The sequence below is a fragment of the Electrophorus electricus genome, chromosome 16, assembly GCF_041902795.1.
Source record: "Electrophorus electricus isolate QZ-2024a chromosome 16, ASM4190279v1, whole genome shotgun sequence".
Lineage (NCBI taxonomy): Eukaryota > Metazoa > Chordata > Actinopteri > Gymnotiformes > Gymnotidae > Electrophorus > Electrophorus electricus.
The window spans coordinates 6,115,009-6,136,769 of NC_137512.1; the positions used below are offsets into that span (position 1 = coordinate 6,115,009).

The 21,761-nt window shown below is 45.1% G+C and overlaps 2 protein-coding genes across 6 annotated transcripts; one reads left to right on the top strand and one right to left on the bottom strand.

The window, feature by feature from the left end:
- Positions 1-137: 137 nt before the first annotated feature.
- ints6l (integrator complex subunit 6 like) lies at positions 138-15,490 on the bottom strand. Of its 2 annotated transcripts, XM_027019166.3 has the most exons (18): positions 15,196-15,489; positions 15,002-15,079; positions 9,815-9,964; positions 9,237-9,326; positions 8,634-8,817; positions 8,050-8,178; positions 7,587-7,750; positions 6,251-6,403; positions 5,803-5,935; positions 5,153-5,247; positions 4,766-4,876; positions 4,352-4,567; positions 3,858-3,984; positions 3,495-3,637; positions 3,084-3,312; positions 2,548-2,937; positions 2,349-2,442; positions 138-1,889 (listed from the first exon to the last, which is right to left on the bottom strand). In XM_027019166.3, the coding sequence occupies exons 1-18, from the start codon at positions 15,304-15,306 to the stop codon at positions 1,787-1,789; spliced, it is 2,700 nt and encodes an 899-aa protein (XP_026874967.2). In that variant the 5' UTR covers positions 15,307-15,489; the 3' UTR covers positions 138-1,786. The 2 variants fall into 2 exon arrangements, with proteins under 2 accessions (XP_026874967.2, XP_081554651.1); XM_081698525.1 differs by lacking the exons at positions 138-1,889; positions 2,349-2,442; positions 2,548-2,937; ... (6 more) ...; positions 5,803-5,935; positions 6,251-6,403 and adding an exon at positions 6,461-7,020 and having other exon boundaries at positions 15,196-15,490.
- A 2,058-nt stretch (positions 15,491-17,548) lies between these two features.
- On the top strand, positions 17,549-20,690 carry mospd1 (motile sperm domain containing 1). Of its 4 annotated transcripts, none has more exons than XM_081698531.1 (7): positions 17,564-17,689; positions 17,817-17,926; positions 18,550-18,850; positions 18,972-19,047; positions 19,188-19,420; positions 20,032-20,193; positions 20,326-20,690. In XM_081698531.1, exons 3-7 carry the CDS (start codon positions 18,703-18,705, stop codon positions 20,355-20,357), a joined length of 651 nt encoding a protein of 216 aa, XP_081554657.1. In that variant the 5' UTR covers positions 17,564-17,689; positions 17,817-17,926; positions 18,550-18,702; the 3' UTR covers positions 20,358-20,690. The 4 variants fall into 4 exon arrangements, with proteins under 4 accessions (XP_026874930.1, XP_026874934.1, XP_081554657.1 ...); XM_081698532.1 differs by having other exon boundaries at positions 18,579-18,850; XM_027019129.3 differs by lacking the exon at positions 17,817-17,926 and having other exon boundaries at positions 17,549-17,689; positions 18,579-18,850.
- Positions 20,691-21,761: the final 1,071 nt, after the last annotated feature.

The following is a 21,761-nucleotide window of genomic DNA, read 5'->3' on the forward strand; positions in this document are numbered from 1 at the left end:
ATAACCAGAGCCTGAATGGGCTAAGCACTCCTAAAAATGTATACAGTTGAAATGGCTTTTTTTTTTTTTTTTTTAAATAAGACTTGGCTAAGCAAAGATCAGTAGAGGAATAAAACAGGTTATTTTTACATTACACCAAATATCACCTGTATTGAACTTTATACTTGTACAAACAATGGTCATGTGTATGTGTGTGTCATAATTGCTACAGCAATTATATAGTTCAAGAATGTTGTTTAGAAGAAGAGTGGAAGGAAATGTCGGTCCTATCCTACACAATTATTTACTGCAATTTATGTATCGAATCAATAATACATATTGAATGCATTTAATAAAAAATAATAGTCATGAATGTGTTGAAGGGAAATGTTAGAATTGTTTATACTTTTCAATCTGCTCATTCCTACATATTGTATTTGTAATTTTGATGATCATGCAATAAGTCTCAAGACCAATCCGAAGACATCTGTGAATGCTGACGTCCTTCAGGCTGTCCTTGTGCACTCTGGCGGTGTAAATATCTGTTTTAAAATGCAGGTACACCACTACTAGATTACAAATCTGGAAATTGCCTCATTTTCGTCAGTGTAAGGTAACCTAAACATAATTTAATGCTCATTTTGTTTATAATGTTTATTTTATTTTTCATTGTCTTTTCATAAAAAAATCATAAAACTTTCCATTTCATATATAATAACAAAGTTATAAAATGTTTTATACAATTCTTAAAATATTCTTATTTTGTTCTGGTAAGAATACCATCCAAAAATAATCTATATTATTTATGAACATCAAAAAGTTGTATACATCTGCTTTTTAAAAATAAACAAAATGAACAACAATAATGTCACAAGGTAGGTTTTGCATGTGAAAAGAAGCCAATGACAGCCTTTCAGCCACACCTGTATGGAGCAGCTGTTTGAATGGGTGTAAAGCTTACAAACAACTATATACTTTTCTCCTGGACAGAATAAAACTGACATTGTGGGCTTCTCTGGCCAAGTTTAGTCATAACAGCTGTTTCGACCAACGTTTTCCAGTGCTCACTGGATCCTATTGCTTAAAAAATATGTTGCATGTTACTAGTTAACTTGAACAGGGCCTGGTGAGGCTTTGCACAATGTCAAACTCACTGGTCCAGTTGGCTGTGCTTGTCAGTGCATGTTACCACAAACACAACCCAGCCATAGTGATCTCATACCAACACATCTTGGGTAGGATTATCTTGCATGGACGTTGGGTCAGATCAGGGACGCTAGAGTAAAACCCAGCACTGCGTTACTCTCAAGAGCGTGGTGTACTGATGGCATCAGGATTATTGCTCTGAACGGCCATTCCACTCCGGACTGTTCTTGAACCCGGTGAGCTGCAGATATTTTGCGCAAATGCATGTCCATGAAAGAGCAATTCTGTAGTCCTCGCCTCTCACCAGGGTAGTGATGGTCATGGCAGCAGTCGTGGGGACAGTGAGCAGGACCTGCTTTTTCTGGAGGAAGCGTATCTACGCCGTCCACGGCCCCTCTCCCCCAGACCTCTTTACTGTTGGCTCTTTCAAATCTTTCAACTTTTCATGTGCGAACTGATGCATGTCAACTTCAGTGCCTCAGAGTGTCACTTTAAGAAGGGAGCTCGGTTCTGCTTCCCTGTTGCTCGCTCGCTCGCTCTCTCATCATGAAGCACGGGCGTTAGCCTTCGACAGGCATCTTCGTGTTTCCTGGCCCTCTGTCTCCTTGTGTTGACGTGGTCCCACCCCCTACCTCCTCACGAGCGAGTGCGGAGGTGTTCACTATCTGCCATGGATGTTGTTGACTTGTGCTGGCAGCTTCTGCCGCTCCTCGATCTCCTCCAGTGCCGACTCCAGTTGCTGGATCAGCACACGTTTCTTAAACCTGAGGAAGGCGTTGGGCGCGGCGTGTTAGCAATGATCAGAAAGAAGGCACAGACTGTTCTTCAGGCCCTCTTGCAAAAACATCCCCCCCCCATACTGAAAGGTGCTCTGCTAGCTGATTATGGAAGGAGAAGATTTGGTTTAATGTCGAAAACATGATGTTTCAGCTGTAGTGGTGGCCTTTATCGGATGCAAATCACACGGAGCACAAACGCCCACATCTTGGTGCGTATGCGTCCTGATATTTGCCCTTAGAAGCGAGTATAGCACCTGGACTTTACTTCAGTACAGCGTTTTTTTAGCCCACTAACAGAAACCGACAGACTTAATCTTTGCACATGCAGTACTTTTTTGTGATTTCTAAGTGCAGCACACCAGCGTTTTAATGCATTTACAGGCTTTACATTATTGATGTGAGTGTGTGTGTGTGTGTGTGTATTGTAGACTGGTTAACACCCACCTGGCTGCTTCCTTGATGGCATGATGGATGAAGTACCTCTGCACTGCCACTGGTCCTTTCACCTCCTCAAGGAGCCTGAATATTGCCTCATAATCTAAATAGGCCAAAGGTCAGGGGAAATTTCAAGTGTGAACGGAACTCTGCATAACTCTGTTGTGGATGCTGTGTGAAGGGTAGGAACGCGGAGGTGGACACTCACTGCGGCCAGGCTTTCGGACCTCCTTCATGACTCGTGTGCGTAACTCCGCATTGCTTCCCTCCAGGGGAACCATGATGACGGTGGGCCGTGCTGCCGAGTCTCCCCCGGGCCCCTCCACTGCCACCTCCTGGTCCGGAGGACTCAGACCCTCGCAGTTCTGCGGCCGGTCAACGGGCCTCTCGTCCAGGCAGTCCTCTTCCAGCCTGTTCTCCAGCGGGCCCCTGTCCTCTCTGCCATCAGTCACACCCAGCCCTCCCCTCTCCTCCAGGGAGAGAGCTGCTGCACCTCCCCCCACCCTGTCCGGCCCTCCGGGCCAGCCGTCTCCAGACTCCCCGCCCGACACGCTCTCGCCGTTACTCTCTGTACCTGCCAGGTTGTTCCCCTCCACTCCTGCAAGCGGGGGGGGGGGGTACCCAAACCAAACCAAACATGGAATTTTCCTTTTTCTTCAGGCATTTTGAGATACATACACCATCAATTGCCAGCATGACATCCCTAAGCGTGAGTTTCTGACACTTGACATTGGTGGTGCTCACCTTTGTGCAGTGGGATGGGTTTGATGAGACCATGCTGTCCCGGGGCCACCGTTGGCCCTTTACCCAGCACATGGTTAGTGATGATGGGCGGAGTCTGTGGCCGGCGCAGCAGCGGGGACATGCTACGCCTCCGCTTAGGAGCTGCACCTGAGTTGGCTTCTCCGGGGTTTCCCCTTTTCTTGTTCTGGGGGCCTGTGACGAACTCATCTGCTTCATCTATCATCATTCCCTGTGATCATGCAGGAAAAACACAAATGACTAAAGACCTTGAGACTTATGGGCTTGGAAAAAGCTGCAAAAAATCTCTTGACTTGCTGCAAAATAATATAAGGCAACATACTCATTAAACTATTAAGAATTGGTGTATCAAATGTAATGGACCCTTAAGGGTAGGGTGGGTTCAGGGAGCACCTTTTTGTCCTGTTTGAATGGGTTGCCAAATGTGTGCAACCGTTTGGGCTGGTCCGGGTCGATCTCACGCAATGGAGATGGCATCAACTTCAGATATTCCTGATAGTTTCCCATCTGACCCACAGGAATACTATGCAAGTAATCTACAAAATCCCAAGTTTACATCATTAAACAAATGCACTTCCTAAATTCAAATTTTATGTTGTGACCTCAAATCTCAATGTTCAACTCAAACTGGCATTTTTTTTGTGTCCCTGTATACTGATATTCACGTTCATCTTGTTTGTCCTTAAGTTTCTTTTTGCTGACCGTGTCTGTGCATTAGATAAAGGACAAAGCAAATCTGTATGTCAGTGTGCCGACCTTCATCTTGGCCTCTGATGTGTTTCTGAGTAGTCCTCAAAAGGTTGGAACGCATTCTCGTGACCTGGTCCAGAACATTCTGCCGTGGAATATCGTAGGCATTCCGATAGGGCTGGGGCTTCACATCCTTGCCAGGAAAGACAGACGGAGATAACTTACTTTTTATGTATTGTCAACTGTACATGTATATCTCAATTTTTATATCACATACTGTGCTTAACCACACTATGGTAATATGCTGCTCTACCATGATCTATCATTCATGAAGCCGACATGTCTTCCCAACAGTAGTGACCCATAGTTTTCTGATTGTCGGTATTTGACCTAGTGAAATTAAATGTGATTCCTGTGTGCACCCTAATGCGGTGAAGATGTAATGGCGTGCCTCCCTCTGGCTAGCCGCACCCTGACCCGGAAAACATGATCTCAGTCATAAATGATGTAGGAGTGAAACTGGCTTTGAGCCAGCCCAGTCCCGCTGCCGTAGGTCGTACCCTGCTGAGGAGAGCGATCTGGAAGCCAGCAAACTCTTTGAAGTTGACCTCGCTGAGGCGGAGGGGCACCTCGCCTGTGATGCCCTGTAGCAGCTGCTTGAAGTCGCACCGGTGGGCCAGGGACAGCGTGCTCGAGTGATTCCTCACCTTGATGCCCGTCTCCTGCGGGGGCTTTTTACCCACCGACACGATCATCCGGTCCGACTCGATCTTTGCCTGCCAAGGTCGAATGAGGTCACTTCATTCGAATGTCTTGCCGTTAAAGCAGCGTAAATATGAAATGACTACATGGAAATACTAATAACCATGTGCAGAGCGTATATAAATAAACGACCGGATTTATGCGACATCTGGTCCGTTTCTGGTCAGGACTAACATGGGGCTCTTTAGAGGGAAACAGCAGGGAGCCCTCACCTGTTGGCTGAGCTTCTTTAGGTAGGAGATAACACTGTAACTGAGGCCACAGTCCATGTTGTCAGAGATGAGATTCGGAGCTCCCATCATCCTCAGTGCTTTCTTTAAGGGCTGTAGGCGGACACACACACACACACACACACACACACACACACACACACACAGAGAGAGAGAGAGAGAGAGAGAGAGAGAGAGAGATGAAACCAGCAAAGACAGACACAATGAGGGCGTTTTTATCAGGGCACAGGATCTCAACCTCATTACAGCATTTAAAGTTCATCGGACAAAGGAACAGTCCTAATTGGGAATTCTGAGTTAGAAAGCAAAATCAGACCAGGACTTATTTGTTCCACCCCCATTTAGTGTGGGTGGCACTGCAGACCCTACCAGCAGAAAGTAAGGAGGCATAGACTTCAGGTAGAACTCGAAGGCTTGTCGCCACTTGAGGTTTGGCTTCAGCTTGTGGACTTTAAACAAGTCGTCTGTTAACACAAGATATAGAAGACGTCGAAGCGTTCATGACTCTCGATTAAGGCCTAGTCTATAGCATATGAAAATAACGCATAATGAAAAGCACATCAGGTGACTGTTTTATATTCATTTAAAAGAAGGTTTTGTAGAGGTAGTAACAATTGCAGTGAAATACTAAAGAGCTCCAGAGAAACAGGATGTTTCCAAAATTAACTGTGAAAGCAAACCTCTGCAAGCCTTGTGTACTTCACTGGAATTCATTCAGTCATTCAATCAATCAATCAATCAATCGCTCACTCTCTCTCTCTCTTTCTCTCTCTCTCTCATATATATATATATATATATATATATATATATATATATATATATATATATATATATATATATATATATATATATAGGGGCAAAAACCCTGGCCCACAAAAAGACATGTTGTTCCGATGAGTTTCTGTGTTAAATACAATACAATATTAAATGCTAAATGTATATAATAAAAGTTTTTCTCTTTGGTAAAGACCAATGAACAGTCCCACAGTGCACTGCCTGACACGCTCACACCTGCTTACCAAGGAGGGGCAATAGAACGGGGTAGTTGTAAGGCATGACAAAGAGGTTAACGCAGGTCAGAGTGGTGCTGGCTTTCAGATAGCCAAACGGCTGTGCCGCCTCACTGTGCTTGCCGCTGCAGTTCACAAACACCTTGGCAGGGGAAGAGAATGGTTACCACAGGTTAGCAAAGTTTAGCAGTGGGTTGGCACAAGTTAGCAGGCTCTCACATGGGGCTAGCTCCTCCAAGGCAAAATGACTTCATCGGCGCCTCGTTATGTGGAGAGCTCTTTGGGGACAAGCTATAAATGGCACTAAACATAGCACCTCCTGACACCTTAACTCCCAGGAGATTCATGTCAGGTCTACTTTATTCTTAACACACCACTGACAGGAAAACAGAGGTATAAGAATGAAGGCAGATGGTAATGAGACCACTGGGAAGGTGTGAGGATGTGAGGGGCCCACCTGCCAGCATGTGTGAGGGGTCTTCCTCTCCAGGATGTACTGGGTAAGAGGCGATGGCTCCAGCTCGTACTTATCAAAGGGAAGCTTGTCGATCACCATGGGCTCACAGTCGACACAGGAGAAGCGGACCATGGGATGGGCGGAGCGAGGAGGCTTAAGGAGAGAGAGAGAGAGAGAGAGAGAGAGGGAGAGAGAGGGAGAGAGAGAGAGAGAGAGAGAGGGGGAGAGAGAGAGAGAGAGAGAGAGAGAGAGAGAGAGAGAGAACAGCCCATATGTTGCAGGCCCATGACAACACAAGCTGTTCTTTCTCTCAGCAGGTAACCTCAACACTGCACTAAACAAAGTAACGAGGATACCCTGCTAAAAAGGGACCTGAAAAATTATTCTAATCATTTATAATACCTTAGACATGTCAATCTGAAGCCAGAACCTTAAAAACTGACAAATATAAATGCCAGCTGCTAGAACCAGTACCAAACTATCAGAACTAGCATAACTATCAGAACCAGTTCCTTCTTTCTCTGCTCCCGGTCGCTAGCAGCCGTGGACCCCTCCTCCGCTTCGCACACGTACCACAGCGCTGAAGCCATGACACTGGAGAGCAAGACCAGGGAAGCGGGAGCAGGAAAGGCCGTCGTGCCGAGAGGCGATCCGTAAGGAACTGAGGCAGCGGCGTGAGTGGGTGGGGGCAGGAGCGGAGCCTCGCTCGGCCGGCATGCGCACTCTCTGTGCCCGCACGGCAAGGAGAAGCATGGCACCAGGCTCGGCCTCTGCAGCGCAATAAAAGAGGCCTCAAACCTTCTGGCTCCTATTATGGCCAGTACTGCTGATCTCCGTTTAGCTCTCGGTGTTCTGTGAGTCAACCTTCAGAGTCTCCGAGAGCCTGGCCTTGACACAGACCTCTTAACCCCATCTCTGCCTTGAAATATGAACAAAGGATCCACTAGGTTCTCCCATGATTACAACTACAATGAATAAATATTTAGTTTCAGTCTAAGGTCATGATATGTCCATATTAGGTAACCACGTGGTTAATGTTATTCTCCAACTGACAACACCTTCTGTTTGCTGCAGAGACAAGCCATTCCCTGCAGACCAAGAATTGTTTGTCAAAGAAATACAAAGCTCTCCGTGTACTGACTGCATTAAAGCTTAATTGATTGTTGATGTTGTGGTGTTTGTCTGGTATAAATTAACATACATAAATAAAAAAATTAAAACCCAGGTAGGCAATGTACACATAGCAACTCCAAAACCATCACAACACCAGCTGGTCCTAATGGTGTGTGTGTGTGCCTGGAGAAACCAGTGGATAATGGTGGCACCTCAAACTCACCAGTGTGGGGGAGTTCTGGTCAGGCCAGAAGGACTCTGGGATTGGCCAGTGGCCCACGGGCACGCCGGTCTTTGGGTTGGGCCGCACGTAGATGAGCTTGTGGCAGCTGTGCCAAGGCTGAGGACTGAAGGACATGAGTGGCCGAGCTGGGTCTACCACGCCATCTGCACACACGCAACACAGCATCACAGCAAAAGTGCCCAAGGCATCCAGGCGGTACACCGGTCTTGAATCCATTTGGAAAGAAACCCGTGCGGTCTCCCTCAAACGGCACATACGTGCGACGTGGAATTCTAAGTTCCACTGTTCCTTTGGATTTTAGTTGTTGCAGCAAAAAGAAAACAGAATTAGAAACACATGCTAAGCATGCAGGCCTCTTTCTTCAAACAGGTAGTCTGAGACTGAACAGATTCTGATCATATGTGAAGGGCACCACCATCGACACTCTGAGGTTGACACGCACCTTCACCTACAGGAAGCGGATCTGGACCAGTTTTTTCAAAATTAATGACAACTCCACTTAGAACCTTCTGCACAAGCGACTCCAGACACTGGTTCAGCATTCTTTGTGTCCTCACACAATACGACCGACCTTGAACAAAAACAGACGAAAAGCATAGGGGTTAAATTCGCAGCTTTGCACGAAAACCACACACGGCTTCACGGATGTGCGGATCAGCGGGGATCCTGACAGTGTTAAAGTTGATGCGAAACCTTCGTGCAGAGTCATGACACCAGTGCAATTCAACCATCTGATATTCAATAATAATGAAGGTTAAAGCACAGATATTACAGGTCCCACAGGTTGACTGTGCAGAGCTGCCTCGAGCACCTGCTGTGCACATATAGTCTCCGGTAAATGGCCAAACTAATTAATCAACAAGCAACAGGCCTTACTGAGAAACGTCGTCTCCCGAGAGAGACAGAATAGGAGTTTGAACTGAACTCAGGTCAGTCTGCACTGCACAACTGGTGGGCACAAATACTCCAGCTCAAATAAGAATAAAATAAAACAAATGGCTGTTATAGAACAGCCTGGGCCCGTACCTCCAGTGACCTCGCACATCTGGGTGATGGCGGACTCATCGCTGGGGACGCTGCCAAGCTGTTCGCTGTCGGGGACGGCAGCGCCGGGCAGCCGCAGCACCAGGGCAAAGAGGCGCTGGTCCCAGCGGAACGGCTCCTTGGTTAGCTCGCTGCCGGGCAGGGGGGAATTCAGCGGCAGGTGGAGCTGTAAAAGGAGCAAGAGCGCGAGTGGTGAGAGGAGTGAGGGGGTGAGGGGGGTGAGAGGGGTGAGAGGGGTGAGCGGGGGGAGGGGGTGAGAGGGGTGAGGGGTGAGGGGGTGAGAGGGGGGAGGGGGTGAGAGGATGAGAGGGGTGAGGGGTGAGGGGGTGAGAGGGGTGAGGGGGGTGAGAGGGGTGAGCGGGGGGAGGGGGTGAGAGGGGTGAGGGGTGAGGGGGTGAGAGGGGGGAGGGAGTGAGAGGATGAGAGGGGTGAGGGGGTGAGCGGGGGGAGGGGGTGAGAGGGGTGAGGGGTGAGGGGGTGAGAGGGGTAAGGGGGTGAGAGGATGAGAGGGGTGAGAGGGGCACTCGAGGATTCTGCAGTTCAAATGCACAAAGCCAGAACGGCCTGCGGGCTGCCAGTCCTCACCTCGTCTGGCACGCCAGAGCTGTGAGTCAGCTTGTTCCCATCCGTTATGGTTATAATGACTGACGGCTCCAGGAAAAAAGGGTTCCGACCCTGGAAGGGAATAAAACACTCTTACTGCACTTTTCTGCGGGTTAAGAAGCACACCCTTGGCTGAGTGTTAAGTGTTATGAACAGACAAAATCCTAATGTTATTGCTTTTTCTTTGCATGGCTTGAATGTAATCTTGCAGAGTATGGAAAACCGGGCTTTTTATGGAAGCTACATTACACTGGGAATAGACACGTGCAGTTATCCTGTTGTACTCTGTCCATTTACACTGCATGGGTCAGACAGTTTCTTACATCACTCAGACACGGTGGAGGGCATAAGGTCACCGCTTGAGACGTGTATGCTGCATGTGTCGAGTGTGCCGACTGTATTAACGTTAGTGGACCCTTATTAGCCTGATGCTATTAAACTGTTGTTGCATGCTGATTTTCTTTCTGTTCTTTCAGATATTTTTAGTGCATCAATAAGCCACACATTTGGACACACCTTTTATCTCAACCTCTTTACATTAATAAGGTAGTTATTAATACCTGCCCATAGTTGTCGATGCCAGAAACCAGTCTGTTGAGATTAAGCAAGTCGAATGCAGCTCGGAGCGCATTACCCAGCGTGGTTAGTCCAGACGCCTGCAGGTTCTTCAGTTCACTCATGAATGTGGCATGGTTCTCTTTCCAGCCCGCCTGGAGTACAACGACACACAAACACGCACGCGCACACACACGATCAGGAAAGCTGTCACATGGCAATACAAGCGCTGCATGACCAGACAAGTAGACCATTAGGTCACACAGCAGTGCAGTGAGGGCATAAACACACATAGCTTCACATTCAGTATTGGATGACGTTTGCTGCAAAACGAGATCAAAGCCTGAACCGAGTAGCACAGACGGATGAAATTTTGCATGTCGTCCGAGCCTGCGAATCCGCATTTCTGCAAATCAGCAGTGGCTACTCTTACCATTACTTCCAGAGAGGTCAAGTACCTCACAGTTAGGGCATTACGCTTAATCCGTGGGTGACCTGCATGCTTGCCAGGCGTAATCTACTACGCCGTCTCAATGAGTGCAAGAGAATGAGAAAAGGAGGATAAGAAAGAAGAGTGGAAAGGATCAGATAGGATAAGTGGCGTGTGTGTGTGTGTGTGTGTGTGTGTGTGTCTGTGTGTGTGTGCGCACGCACGCATATGCATAAGCACCCCAGAGTTCCGTGATACAGTCTGGAGATACAGCCCTTGATTTGATTCGCTTTCCTCGCTTCAGAAACCATTTTGGGCTTGCTGGGAGTCTATCCCTGACCCACAATCCTCGTATTGGCACAGTGCCGCTATTAGTCCACTGCAATGTATGCATTCATTTGCCCGGAATATGACACTTGGCTAATGGTTCACTATAAATATCCGTATGGGACGCTTGTTCAAAAATGTCATTGTTCAGTTCAAAGCAAATTAGCGCAACGCATGTCCGGTGAATCCCCCGCGAGCCCGACCTATTTAACAGGTCGGATCCTGCAGTACTTCAGCTTCCAAACAGCTCAGCCTCGCCGCACTACGTGTGGGTGTTTTTGCGCAAGAATGAAACAAATACAAGCTCGGCTTTTTGAGGTTCGAGGCCTACACTGAGTCTACTGGCGGAAAGGGAGGGACATTGCACATCCTTTCAGTGTTCAGTGACACTCAATAATTCAAGTACAAGAGTAATTCTATTTTTTTTTTTCATTTTGTCTGCCCGTCAGTCCTCTGTTTCCTTTGCATTAACAATTCATCGCCTCTGTAGAAGAGGTACTGCAATCAGTGTCTCTCCCTTGACGACCATCGCATGGCCAAGATAGGGGCAAAGACTCTCGAGTGCGGAGTGACGAAAAGGCCTGACTCCTCAGATGTCTTCCAGCAAAGCACTGTGAAGTGCTCTAGCTACAATCACTCTCTGACCTTGCACCATTGATTCGCAGACTTTATGGTTTGTGCTTTTCATGTCAAATACACGCTACACATGGGAAAAGCTATTACCCTTCTTTTTGTACATAAGGAAAAAAATGTTTAAAACAATCTCAGGGATAATTTAAGGATAGTGTGTAAAAAGACTGAATATAAATACAGTATATAAAGATTATGACCACCTTGACCCATATGGATCAATAGGAAACATCATAAAGCAATTCAGTCCATGGACGTATTTCAGGAAGGGACAAAGCAAGGTGTGGTTAAATCGCACCCCAAGCTTTACAAAACAGAGCAGCATCTGCATTGAGTTCCTTTACTGCAATAATTCTTATAGAGGTTTTCCCTTCTAAAACAGGAAGGGCCCAAATCAGACAGAGAGAAAGCAAGTCAAATTCAATCCAAACTTGTCTTCCTTATCCAAATGCAGAACAGGTGGCCAGAACAAATGAACAGCATAGCAGAAGCTAACAGATAAGGACTTGTTCCCTGCAAAGTTGCTGTTATGAGGAAACTGCCACACATGTAAACGCGGGTCCCACATTGGAGGAGGAGGAGTAAGAATCATCCTGGTGCTATGGGGTGCAGGACACCCGCAGGGAAGACCCACAGCCAACGCACGCGGGCTAGGTGCTCCTGAGAGAGGCCCTGCCTGTGGGCTTGCTTCTCTTCCCGGATCAGGTTACCGCAAGCCTTTCCTTAGTCTCAGATGTTTTTACCAAATGGGCAGAACTGGTCACAGATCAGTGGTTTTATCACCATCCTGGTCTGCAGCAGAAACATTTGGTAGCCTGCAGGGTAGCGTTTGTCATGCGTGGAGAGCTAGTGGTGTTATTCCCATGTAATGAGGGCTAATTGACCACCCAAAGTGATTATAACACAGAAGACTGAGCTTGTGAAAATCTGGGGCTCTGCTGTAACTGGCGCTCCCCACAAGAAATCAAGGTTCTAACCCCACAATACTGCAAGGATTTTTCTAACATGCCTTGTCACCGTGCACACTCTGATGACAAATAATTAGAGAAACTAAATGAGAATTGGACCAAACCGCATAAATCCCAGAATGGTGGCAGAGGAGAAGTGGTAGTAGCGTGAGTTTGTGCTCAGCCATTTGCCCTACTAGTTAGGCATACTAAAAACAAAAAACAGACTACAGTATCTTGATTCAGAGCAAGATAAGACATGAGGCAGTGTGGACATTAAACATCCTGCAGTGATAAGCCCTCCATTATACCAGATATGTGCAAAAAAAAGCCATATACTTCAGAACTCTTCCATATAAACACCTGAATAGGTAAAATACTGTATATTTTTACTTTTTTTTTTTACTGTACACAAACATACCAAAAACAAACTTACTCTTACTGATCACCTACAAAGAATCAAATGTTTTTATGCACTTTTCCACCATATCTCACTGTTAAAAAGGTCATTTTGAATATCTCTGTGAATTTCTCGATCTTTCACCTATACACATATTAAGCCCAAAATGAGTCTATAAATTTGTGGTTCATTTGAAAGTTCCATGCACTAATTCTATAAACCTAAACTAACTGCCAAGGCACAGGGAAGGAAGGTGTGTATTTATTTATTTATTTTTTAAGTCTAAAAAACCCCCCCAAAAAACCAAACATCAAAATCAGAAAATGGGCAGAGAGAATAATGATGTTTGTCTAGCACTGAGATGACAAGTGACAGGACAGAACAACATGGACGAGAAGAAAGAACTCTGTCAGGGCTGGAGGCTCACTGAACTCTTCACTGATTAGCTGCTGAAAATCTCATGAATAATTGACAGGAGATTTAAAAAAAAAAAAAAAAGCCACTCTCAGACACAGTGGTCAGATTCTATCCTGCTCTGCTGGCTCTTGCACACTGTATTGTTGCTGAGAACTGGGTTAGCGTGGTGGCTAATTCAGACAGGGTGAAAGCTTGGCTGAAGAGACTGTTTTTAAACAGGTGGGAGGGCCAAGCTGGCCATGAATAGCACACACAGAGCTGAGCGCTTATGTAAGTAAGCTGTTGCATCTTAGGACACTTCATAGTAATCAGAAATGGACATCTTTGAGGAGTACACACAATGCTCCGTCATGTCAGCTTGTGCAGTTCCGTGTTGCGGCTCAAAGCACAGTTGGGAATGGGGACGTTCGCATGCAGCAGAAGGTATAAAAAGGGAAAGGTCTAGGCCTACCCTAGATATTACAGCACCGTATTCTCACTATAAGGGCACTTAAAAGGCCGCCTCAGACATTCTAGGATAAGTCAGTAAAGAAGTGTACAGGGAGTATGGGGTTGAACCCCCCCCCCCCCCCCCCAAGAGAGTAGCTGGCCCCCTGCCAGACAGAAAACACTAATGAACTGCCTGCTCTCACTGTCAATGTCAAACAGCAAAAAACACATTTACACACACAGCAGCATGTCACAGCTACAGGTCTTAACAGCAGTCCGGTGATCAAGTGCTGTACTAAGCTAATGCCAAACTTGATGAACGCACAGTTCCATACTGGCCAGCATTTACTGTGCACACAGGTATCACGGCGCAATGTGTGTCACGCAAATGCTCGGCATGGAACACAATAAAAAACTCTTGAGGATGGATCCATCCTTCCACAGCATGTGCTGTGATTTAAGGGGAAAATAATTAAGTGATTTAATTGTAAAACGAGGAGATCTCAAAGACAGCAAACATTCTCACCAGGGGCTTATGTGCCACTAATATCTCTGCAATGCAGAGGTCATGGATCTGGCCTAATTGTTTTGATGTATACTTGGTGAATATGCACACAACTAACTATGGGATGGATTTGGGAGGGACACATCAATGCAAGACATGTACAATCCATACATTTTGCATGGGTAGATACCAGTATGACTGGAGCATGTATAATCTTTGGGCTTAACTTGCATTTTTGTTGCTATGAATGACCAGGTTCTCTGTTCATCAAGATGCATATTTGACACATGACAATCGGGAAGTTATAAACTCCCGTTGTCTTTGGAAAAGCTGAGAGGTGTTGCTTGACTACTGTGAGAGAACTATTTGTTTTTAATCACAGAAAGGAAGGCATACCAAAATCGTCTATTGTCTGAATCGCCTTGTGTGTGAACTTTCCTGTACTGTTAGGCTGTTTAGGTAATGTAAATCATGTGACTTTAAGGCAATTTTGTTATCTGGTTTCAAGGGATTATACATTGGGAGAGTCTCAAAATTGGGCGGGTGGATTATGTACTGAAATGGTGGAAAAGACAGGAAATTGCCTTTTTAATGCCTATTTTAAAAAAAGGTATAATTTGTGACAACCTGTCATAAAAGAAAAAAAAATCATGAGAATTCTCTGAGTGAAATGCACTCTTTTCTTATTGATGGCTTTTCACAAATCAAATCAGTTTGATTTGTTCAGTCTTTATTGACCAATGAGAAAGCACAGAGGTCAGCCACAGCGCACTGCAAGAGGAGGGGCTTGACAGAGATGGGCAGACTAGTTGTCCAATCCAGGCCGTGTTAGCCCACCAACGCGTCACGCAACACGTCACAGTAGATAATAAATCTCTCCGCCTCCATCTCAGCGCTCGAGAGCTTCCCAACACAAAAGCAAAATGTCCGCCATGTTCAGAGGCTGCGCTGCTCCGGGTCTGCGGGTATTTTAACAAAAAATTAGCCGTTTTCGTCACCGGGGAGCCGCCTGACCCGATGCTACGAACCAGAGGGACAGTAGAGTCTCACTGTCAGAAAATATCTACGCTTTAACCACATATAAACAATTCAGCAGTATTTATTTACCTTTACTCCGTATGGTGGATCATCGAATGTAACTAGCATGTACCTGTCGCCTCTACTAGCCGGGTCTCGGGCACGCAGCTGTTAAAGAAAACGAAATAGTACACATTAGTTTCGACTTAACCTATCATAGGGATCCTTACCTCCGGCAACGTACAACAGTAAGCGGTAAAAGTCGGGGTAAAATTATTCTTTACCTTCATAAAGATCTCAACCGCGCCTTTAGCAATGTCCAGATACGTCGTACCCAAATAAGTGCGCTGATTCATAGAAGCGGACGTGTCTATCAGGAAAAGTAAAATAGGCATTTTTAAATGTATAGATATAGATCTAGATGTTTGCTAAAATACCTATGATCGGCATAGGACCGGCCTGGGCATGCATATATGTGTGTTATATTTTTGTTAGAATCAGACCCCCCCAAAAGAGGGTCGTACTGCCACCCTGTGCCGCCGCCGCCTGCCTCTCTATCTGTCTTTTCTGAGCAGTGCTGGGCTTCGCGCTGGTCCAACTTCTCTTCCGAACAGACGACCACGCCCCTCGCTCCGCGATTGGCCGAGCCCGTCCCTCGCGGCCACGCCCCGTCGTGCATAAATTATGCGGCGACGGGTCGCCTCGCGCCTCTCGACCGCCTCGCGCTTCCTCCCGTGCTTGGGGCTGGCGGAGGAGCGCGGGGAAACAGTAAGGTCGTGTAAATTGCAAAGCTCGGTGATTAAAAAAACAACTAAAACTAATCGTTCTCGTTTGTTATAGCGTGGGACGTGCTTGAGTCGGTTTTTTTTATGGTTTGCGTACGTATGCTCATTTCTAAAGCAAGTCTTATGTTTTTAGACGGTTTTCAGATTGTACCATCGACCCCTCCTCCTTAGTGCTCGTCTGCTTTTCTTGATGGGGGTGGGGAATTGCTAGGTTCTCAATGCGATTTTTATAATAATTGCGCCTACCCCCTCAACCTTTCCCTCCTCTTGTTTATCTGCTCGGTACGATCATAGAAAAGCGCCATGTTAACGCCGTCTGCGCGAGTGTTACTGCCTTGAAAGGACAAAAAAAAAAATTGCATGTCCAGAGCTTTTGAATCACGCTTTTCATAGTCCCGTCCATGCACGTGTCCTTTGGATTTATGACCGTCAGAGATGGACGTTGGGGGCCGACGACAGACAAATATATTTGGACAACATTTAAATTATGTGATGTAAATTCCAAGCGCCATTGTTTGTATCACTTTCTCCATTTAAGTGTAGGTAGTCTGTAGATAGGGTAGGCCTACATAAATACATTTATCCAGCAAAGCTATCTGATGCACTGTTTCACTACCAATGAAAGTAGGAGCACTATCTATACATCATTTTTCCCTCCTTCCCTGTTTTTCCTTGGTTATCTGGGTGCATTTCTCGAAAGGTTCACATAACAGGCTATTAAGATCTGTCCTTGAAGATTGAATGTAGGGGCCAAAGTGTCAGGTGAGGCTTTCTGATTTGTTTCTTAAACTAAAAGTTTGAATTCACCATGAGATAAACAAAGTAGAAACTGACCACTACTTAACTACCTGTAACACAATCCAGTATCCTTATGCAGCCTTATTTACCAATGATTTGGTAAATATGAAAAAAGGACAGTATTAGCAGGTTAAGATATGCAACTCGGAAACTTAACACTGATGAGCCCCTGAGCAAGGCGCTTAACCCTCAGTTGCTCAAGTTATATTCAGTCATAATTGTAAGTAACAGGATAAAACTGTCATTTAAATGCCATAAATGAAAAATGTATTGCCTGTATAGAGGGCAGTGCCCACATACATATGTAGTAACCGCATACTCTGTATGTGCTACAGACAGGTGTCTTACTTTATTATTCATGTGAATAAATGTTTAATAATACTTTAATATCTTAGAAAGTTCTAAAAGGAGACTTACTAGCTCAGTGTGACTTTTTATGTTGGTATTATTCACATGAAATCTCAACTGTTTCTTAGCAGATAGATTAGTTCTCATTAGTTTTCTTAGGTTCTCAATAGTTTGTCCAATTTATTCTTTACAGTATATCTGCTTTACACATCTACACATCCATTTGTACAATATTATTTGTGCTGTCACACATCTCTCACTGTGTAAATCATTATTCATGCTACTTATTTTCAACATTTTAAGTACTTTGCCATCTTTCCTTTCAAATATACCAATAACGTAAAACTTTAAAATTAGTTTCATTATGCGAGTAATTACCTTTAAAAAGGTAACCTCATATTTTTGGTGAAACTGGTATTTAACTAATACACCATTCTGGGTGTTTTTTGTCTAAAACCTCTGTTCTGGAAATTGGGATATTAATTGGTACTTATTTTCCCGTGGATATAATTAACTGGCTACATCGCTATTTTGTACAACTCCCTACCAAATTATACTAAATCCAAACTAGGCGATTATCAATAAAGTACAGCACGCCAGCTACGTCGTCTACGCACGTGTACGTAACGTCGACTTACGGAGACACATGACGACATCGAACGTCATTGAACGGAATTGTCCAATCACCGAAATCCTTCGGTATCCCAGCAAGCATCGGGCGATCTGCAGCAAATTGACAAAGAAAGGAGGAAAACAGGGTGGGATTTACGAGCCTGGCTGCAACAATAGCAATCCGGAGCAAAGTAGCTGACGTTTGCTGCTACTGCATTATATTAGATGCCATGATGTGAGTAAGGTGGCTACAAAATAACATCTTTTTCACAGAAAGCCACAAGCTAATAAAATCAGCGCTGTTTTGTTATCACTTGGTCACCTAGCTAGCGGGCTAGTCAATAGTTGTAATCTCGCTATAGTCGATCATCTGATCAGAACAGCGATGGACTGCTATTGAACATCAGAGAATCTAGATGTCTCAAAGAAGTGGACAAACTGCTGTAACGGAGCTAACGTTAGCCCAATATTGGTGAGACGGCGTAGGCTGTTAGTGAACCTAGCTGTCGTGGCTAGCTAATCCTTCTTTAATAACAGACCCCCAGATCAGAGTCTGCGACAGACAAACAAACACCAAGATGTGGCTCTTTGTGTGGCAGATTTGCTATTATGTAGATATATAATTGTATTCTAGCATGGCTGTAAGTATAGAACCTCTGTGGTCTGTGCATGATGGCTAACAAGGTCTGAATGTCTGGTAACCTTCAGTATTGATGGATCATAACGCAGTAACAACTCTATTCTGGCGAATTCTGCTACTAAGTACTGTGTGCTCTGGTAGTTTGGAACAGGACGTGGTTATATATCTGAAGTGTCATTTAACAACCAGCGCACAGTCATCGCTACGTCGCTGATTGAAGTCATAACTGGTGTTGCAGACGATGGTTTTGTTGATGCAAATCTGTAAAGTATTGCGAAATACCCCCATGCGTTTTAGCAGGCGATAAACACGATCACATGACTAACCACGTGGAAATACCGAAGCAGGCTGATATATATAAATCAAATGCTAATATATTTATATTGTGCAATATAGTAGGTAACAACGCTGCCCCTTCTGGGTTTCAGTCCCTGTCTTGATTTGATACATTACAGGACATTTGTGACCCACTCCTGTTTGACAGGCTGGTCGTCATGCCGGGGAGGAGCTGAGAGTAAAGCTTGCTGAAGTTTAAGAGAGCTTCTGCACCCTCTGAGCCCAGACAGACAGCAAGAGGGAAAAGGCTAAAGTGCATACAGTGCGTGCCAATGCAGCGACAGAGTCCAGACCTAGTGGAAGGAAGACTTCCCGTGTTTGTGTTTCCCACCGAGCTGGTTTTCTATGCAGACACGCAGGCCTCACACAAGCAGGTGCTCACCCTCTACAACCCGTATGAGTTTGCACTTAAGTTCAAAGGTGAGAGGTGGTTCGGTGAGAGTCTGGTATTGTTGCACACGTCATGCAGCAATTTATCCTTCCCTGTGAGGGGGGAGGATAAAATTGGGTGCTTGCATAACTTTTTCTTTTTCTTTTCCAGTTATGTGCACAGCACCAAACAAGTATGCGGTAGTGGATGCCACCGGGGCTGTTAGACCACAATGCTGTGTAGACATGTAAGCCATGCCTATGTTTACATAGCTCTTTCTTAGGCTTCTGAAATAGGAATCGCATTCCTTTGTTCGTCTCAAGCTTGCTAAATGATATTTTTAAAGTCACCTCGGTCTGTCCTCGCCGTTCTTCTGCCACCGCACAGTGTAATCCGTCACAGGGACGTGCGCGCCTGCCACTACGGCGTGATCGACAAGTTCCGGCTGCAGGTGTCCGAGCAGAGCCAGCGGAAGGCTCTCGGACGGAAGGATGTGATGGCCACCCTGTTGCCATCGGCGGCTCAGGCCCCGCCCCAGGCCCCGCCCCAGGAGGAGGAGCGAAGGATGAAGGAGCAGCTGGCAGACAGTGTTTTCTTTGAGCAGCCCGCGATCCAGACAGGTACTCGGTCTAAGAAGTCACGTGCTGTCACATGTTAATAAACAGTTCTACGGGTTAAAATGTGAGTTATTTCTTGTTTTTCCAATGTTCCTCCTCCTCCCCCCCCCCCTCTCTCTCATAAATGCTGCTCTTGCCAGTCTTGGCAGCTGAATGGAATTAGGTCCCTTGGTTTACATGTAGCCTACTGCTATTTACATTTCTGTCACAGGGTAGCACTAGTGAGCCAAGTTCATGCCATGGATTAAACCAAGTGTAGGTTTTCTCTACTCTGGACGTCATGCCGGCTGAGGTGATCATCAAACAGGTAGCTTTAAAGAGTGACTAGAGGTTAGAGAATGAGGTGCTTAAATTTAGATAAAAAGGATATTGTATAAAGTTGTGTGAACAAATAGGACAGTGGTCACTTGATTCTTGGCCCCTAATGGTTTGAGAGAAAGACGAAGCACTGGCACCTTTATATTATGCAAAGGACATTGAATCCTCCACAACTTTCCTCCACAGAGATCAACAATTACAATAGACAATTGCAGACATTGCTAGTGACTGAAACCTGAATGTTTTATGAGCTCCCAAACTACCCATGCAAATAAGAGTGTGTGTGTGTGTAACAGAGAGCCGTGCAGCATCAGGGGGGCCCAGCCTGCTGACTGTCCTCCTGGGCTTGGTGTGTATGGCTGCACTCATGTTGCCTACTCTAGGGGAGCAGGAGTCCACAGTGCCTGTCTACCTCCACTTAAGTGTTAACAAGAAACTTGTAGCTGCTTACGTTTTAGGTAAGTTGAACTGTGAACACTTAAAGTATGTATATCAAACTGTAAAATTACAAATGAGATTGGGGGGGAAAAAAACAAAACACTTTTTTGCTCCATCCGCATTGATGTATAGTGATTGCCGTTCTTACGCAGGTCTTCTTACAATGGTTATCCTACGCACGTGAATCGCTCCTGGGTGACAGCCTGTAACAGAGAGGAACTGAGAAGAGGGGAAAGACATTTGCGCACCCAAAACGGTTGAAGGGAGAGGGCTGAGCACAGGCATGCGCCAAAATCAAACAGGCAGGCTACCCTCTTAACATGAACTAACTGCTTGAATGACATTTCAGATTTCTAGACACAATGAAGATCCAAGATGCAATGGAGGAGCTCTAGGTGTACAAACAAACACTGACTGAGCTGGCAACTGAGCCAAGCTAACTATCAGGGGAGGTGGGAATGGGTTATGTGTAGAACCACATGGATACATTAAATTAAATGTGTTGTTTTACATCATATCATTCGTGTCTCTGGCCTTTTGTTCCTTTGTTGAGAACTGAATGTTGAATATTCATCTTTTGTGTACCAATCATCCTTTAGTTTGGCAGGGGAACATCTTGACAGTTCATTGCAACAGCCATTTTTCCTGTGCCTTTCCATGTTTGGGTTTCATCCTTGTAAAAATCTTGTTTATAAATAATGGAATTAATTCTCCAAAAAAAACAAAACAAACCACACCCTTTTCACTGTGTGGCTGCAACAAGGTAAATGCAAATAACCAGATTTCAAATTGTCAGAGCTTAATCTTGACAACAAATGTGTTCACATATTGAAATGGTGCTAGGACAGCAAACATAGAATTGTTACATGGGTTACTTATGGGCCTTTCATTGACGTCACAATCATCTTTAATGGAATCCAAACATTCATCCACTTGAGCAGGTGATTTTAAAATTCAATAGTCAGTAGGAAATGGAACAATAGGAATGTTCTTCTAGGAATGGAATAAATCCTAAATATTTTAGAGGCAGTGTTGCATATATTCCCACTTATTACTGCTGCAGTGTTTTTGGAAGTTGAACATTTTGTCTTGAGTAAACATTATTTGCAAATAGATTTAACTCTCTTCCGTGATGTTTGCATCTTGCATTTATAAGCATGCATGCATACAGTATCTGACAGGACATAATACCGGGTGCATGATGATACTGCCACTATTTGAAAGGCTCTTTGACCGACCGACCAAGTCTCAATGTTAACCTCTAGTTTATGCACGTTTTTTGCTGCATATGTGCAGAAGCTAGTTACAGAAAAATCACTGAAATTCTACCCTTCGGCTTTTCAAACAAAACAAAAATATTTGTACAATGGATGGCAGTCCACTGAAACAAGGATTACTCCTTATGGTACCACTCAGTTGTGCAAGCAAAATAGGTGTAAAACTTTAGGCTTTAAAACTTTTTAAAGGATAATCATCCACCACTTTTTCATGAAAATTATGCTAAAGAGTGCTTTTTTTTCCCCCCATTCCATCCTTTTAAATGATTACTGTCATATTTGGTTCACATATGGTAATGTTTACACAGAGT

Coding starts and splice junctions, on each gene's coding strand:
- ints6l (XM_027019166.3), bottom strand. CDS start 15,306: ATGCCTATTTTACTTTTCCTGATAGACACGTCCGCTTCTATGAATCAG. Junction 5,936..6,250: donor CCCCTCACACATGCTGGCAG/GTGGGCCCCTCA, acceptor TCCCCTGCCAAG/GTGTTTGTGAACTGCAGCGG. Junction 4,568..4,765: donor TAAAGAAGCTCAGCCAACAG/GTGAGGGCTCCC, acceptor CGACCTTGGCAG/GCAAAGATCGAGTCGGACCG.
- mospd1 (XM_027019129.3), top strand. CDS start 18,703: ATGCAGCGACAGAGTCCAGACCTAGTGGAAGGAAGACTTCCCGTGTTT. Junction 18,851..18,971: donor GTTTGCACTTAAGTTCAAAG/GTGAGAGGTGGT, acceptor TTTCTTTTCCAG/TTATGTGCACAGCACCAAAC. Junction 19,048..19,187: donor CCACAATGCTGTGTAGACAT/GTAAGCCATGCC, acceptor GCCACCGCACAG/TGTAATCCGTCACAGGGACG.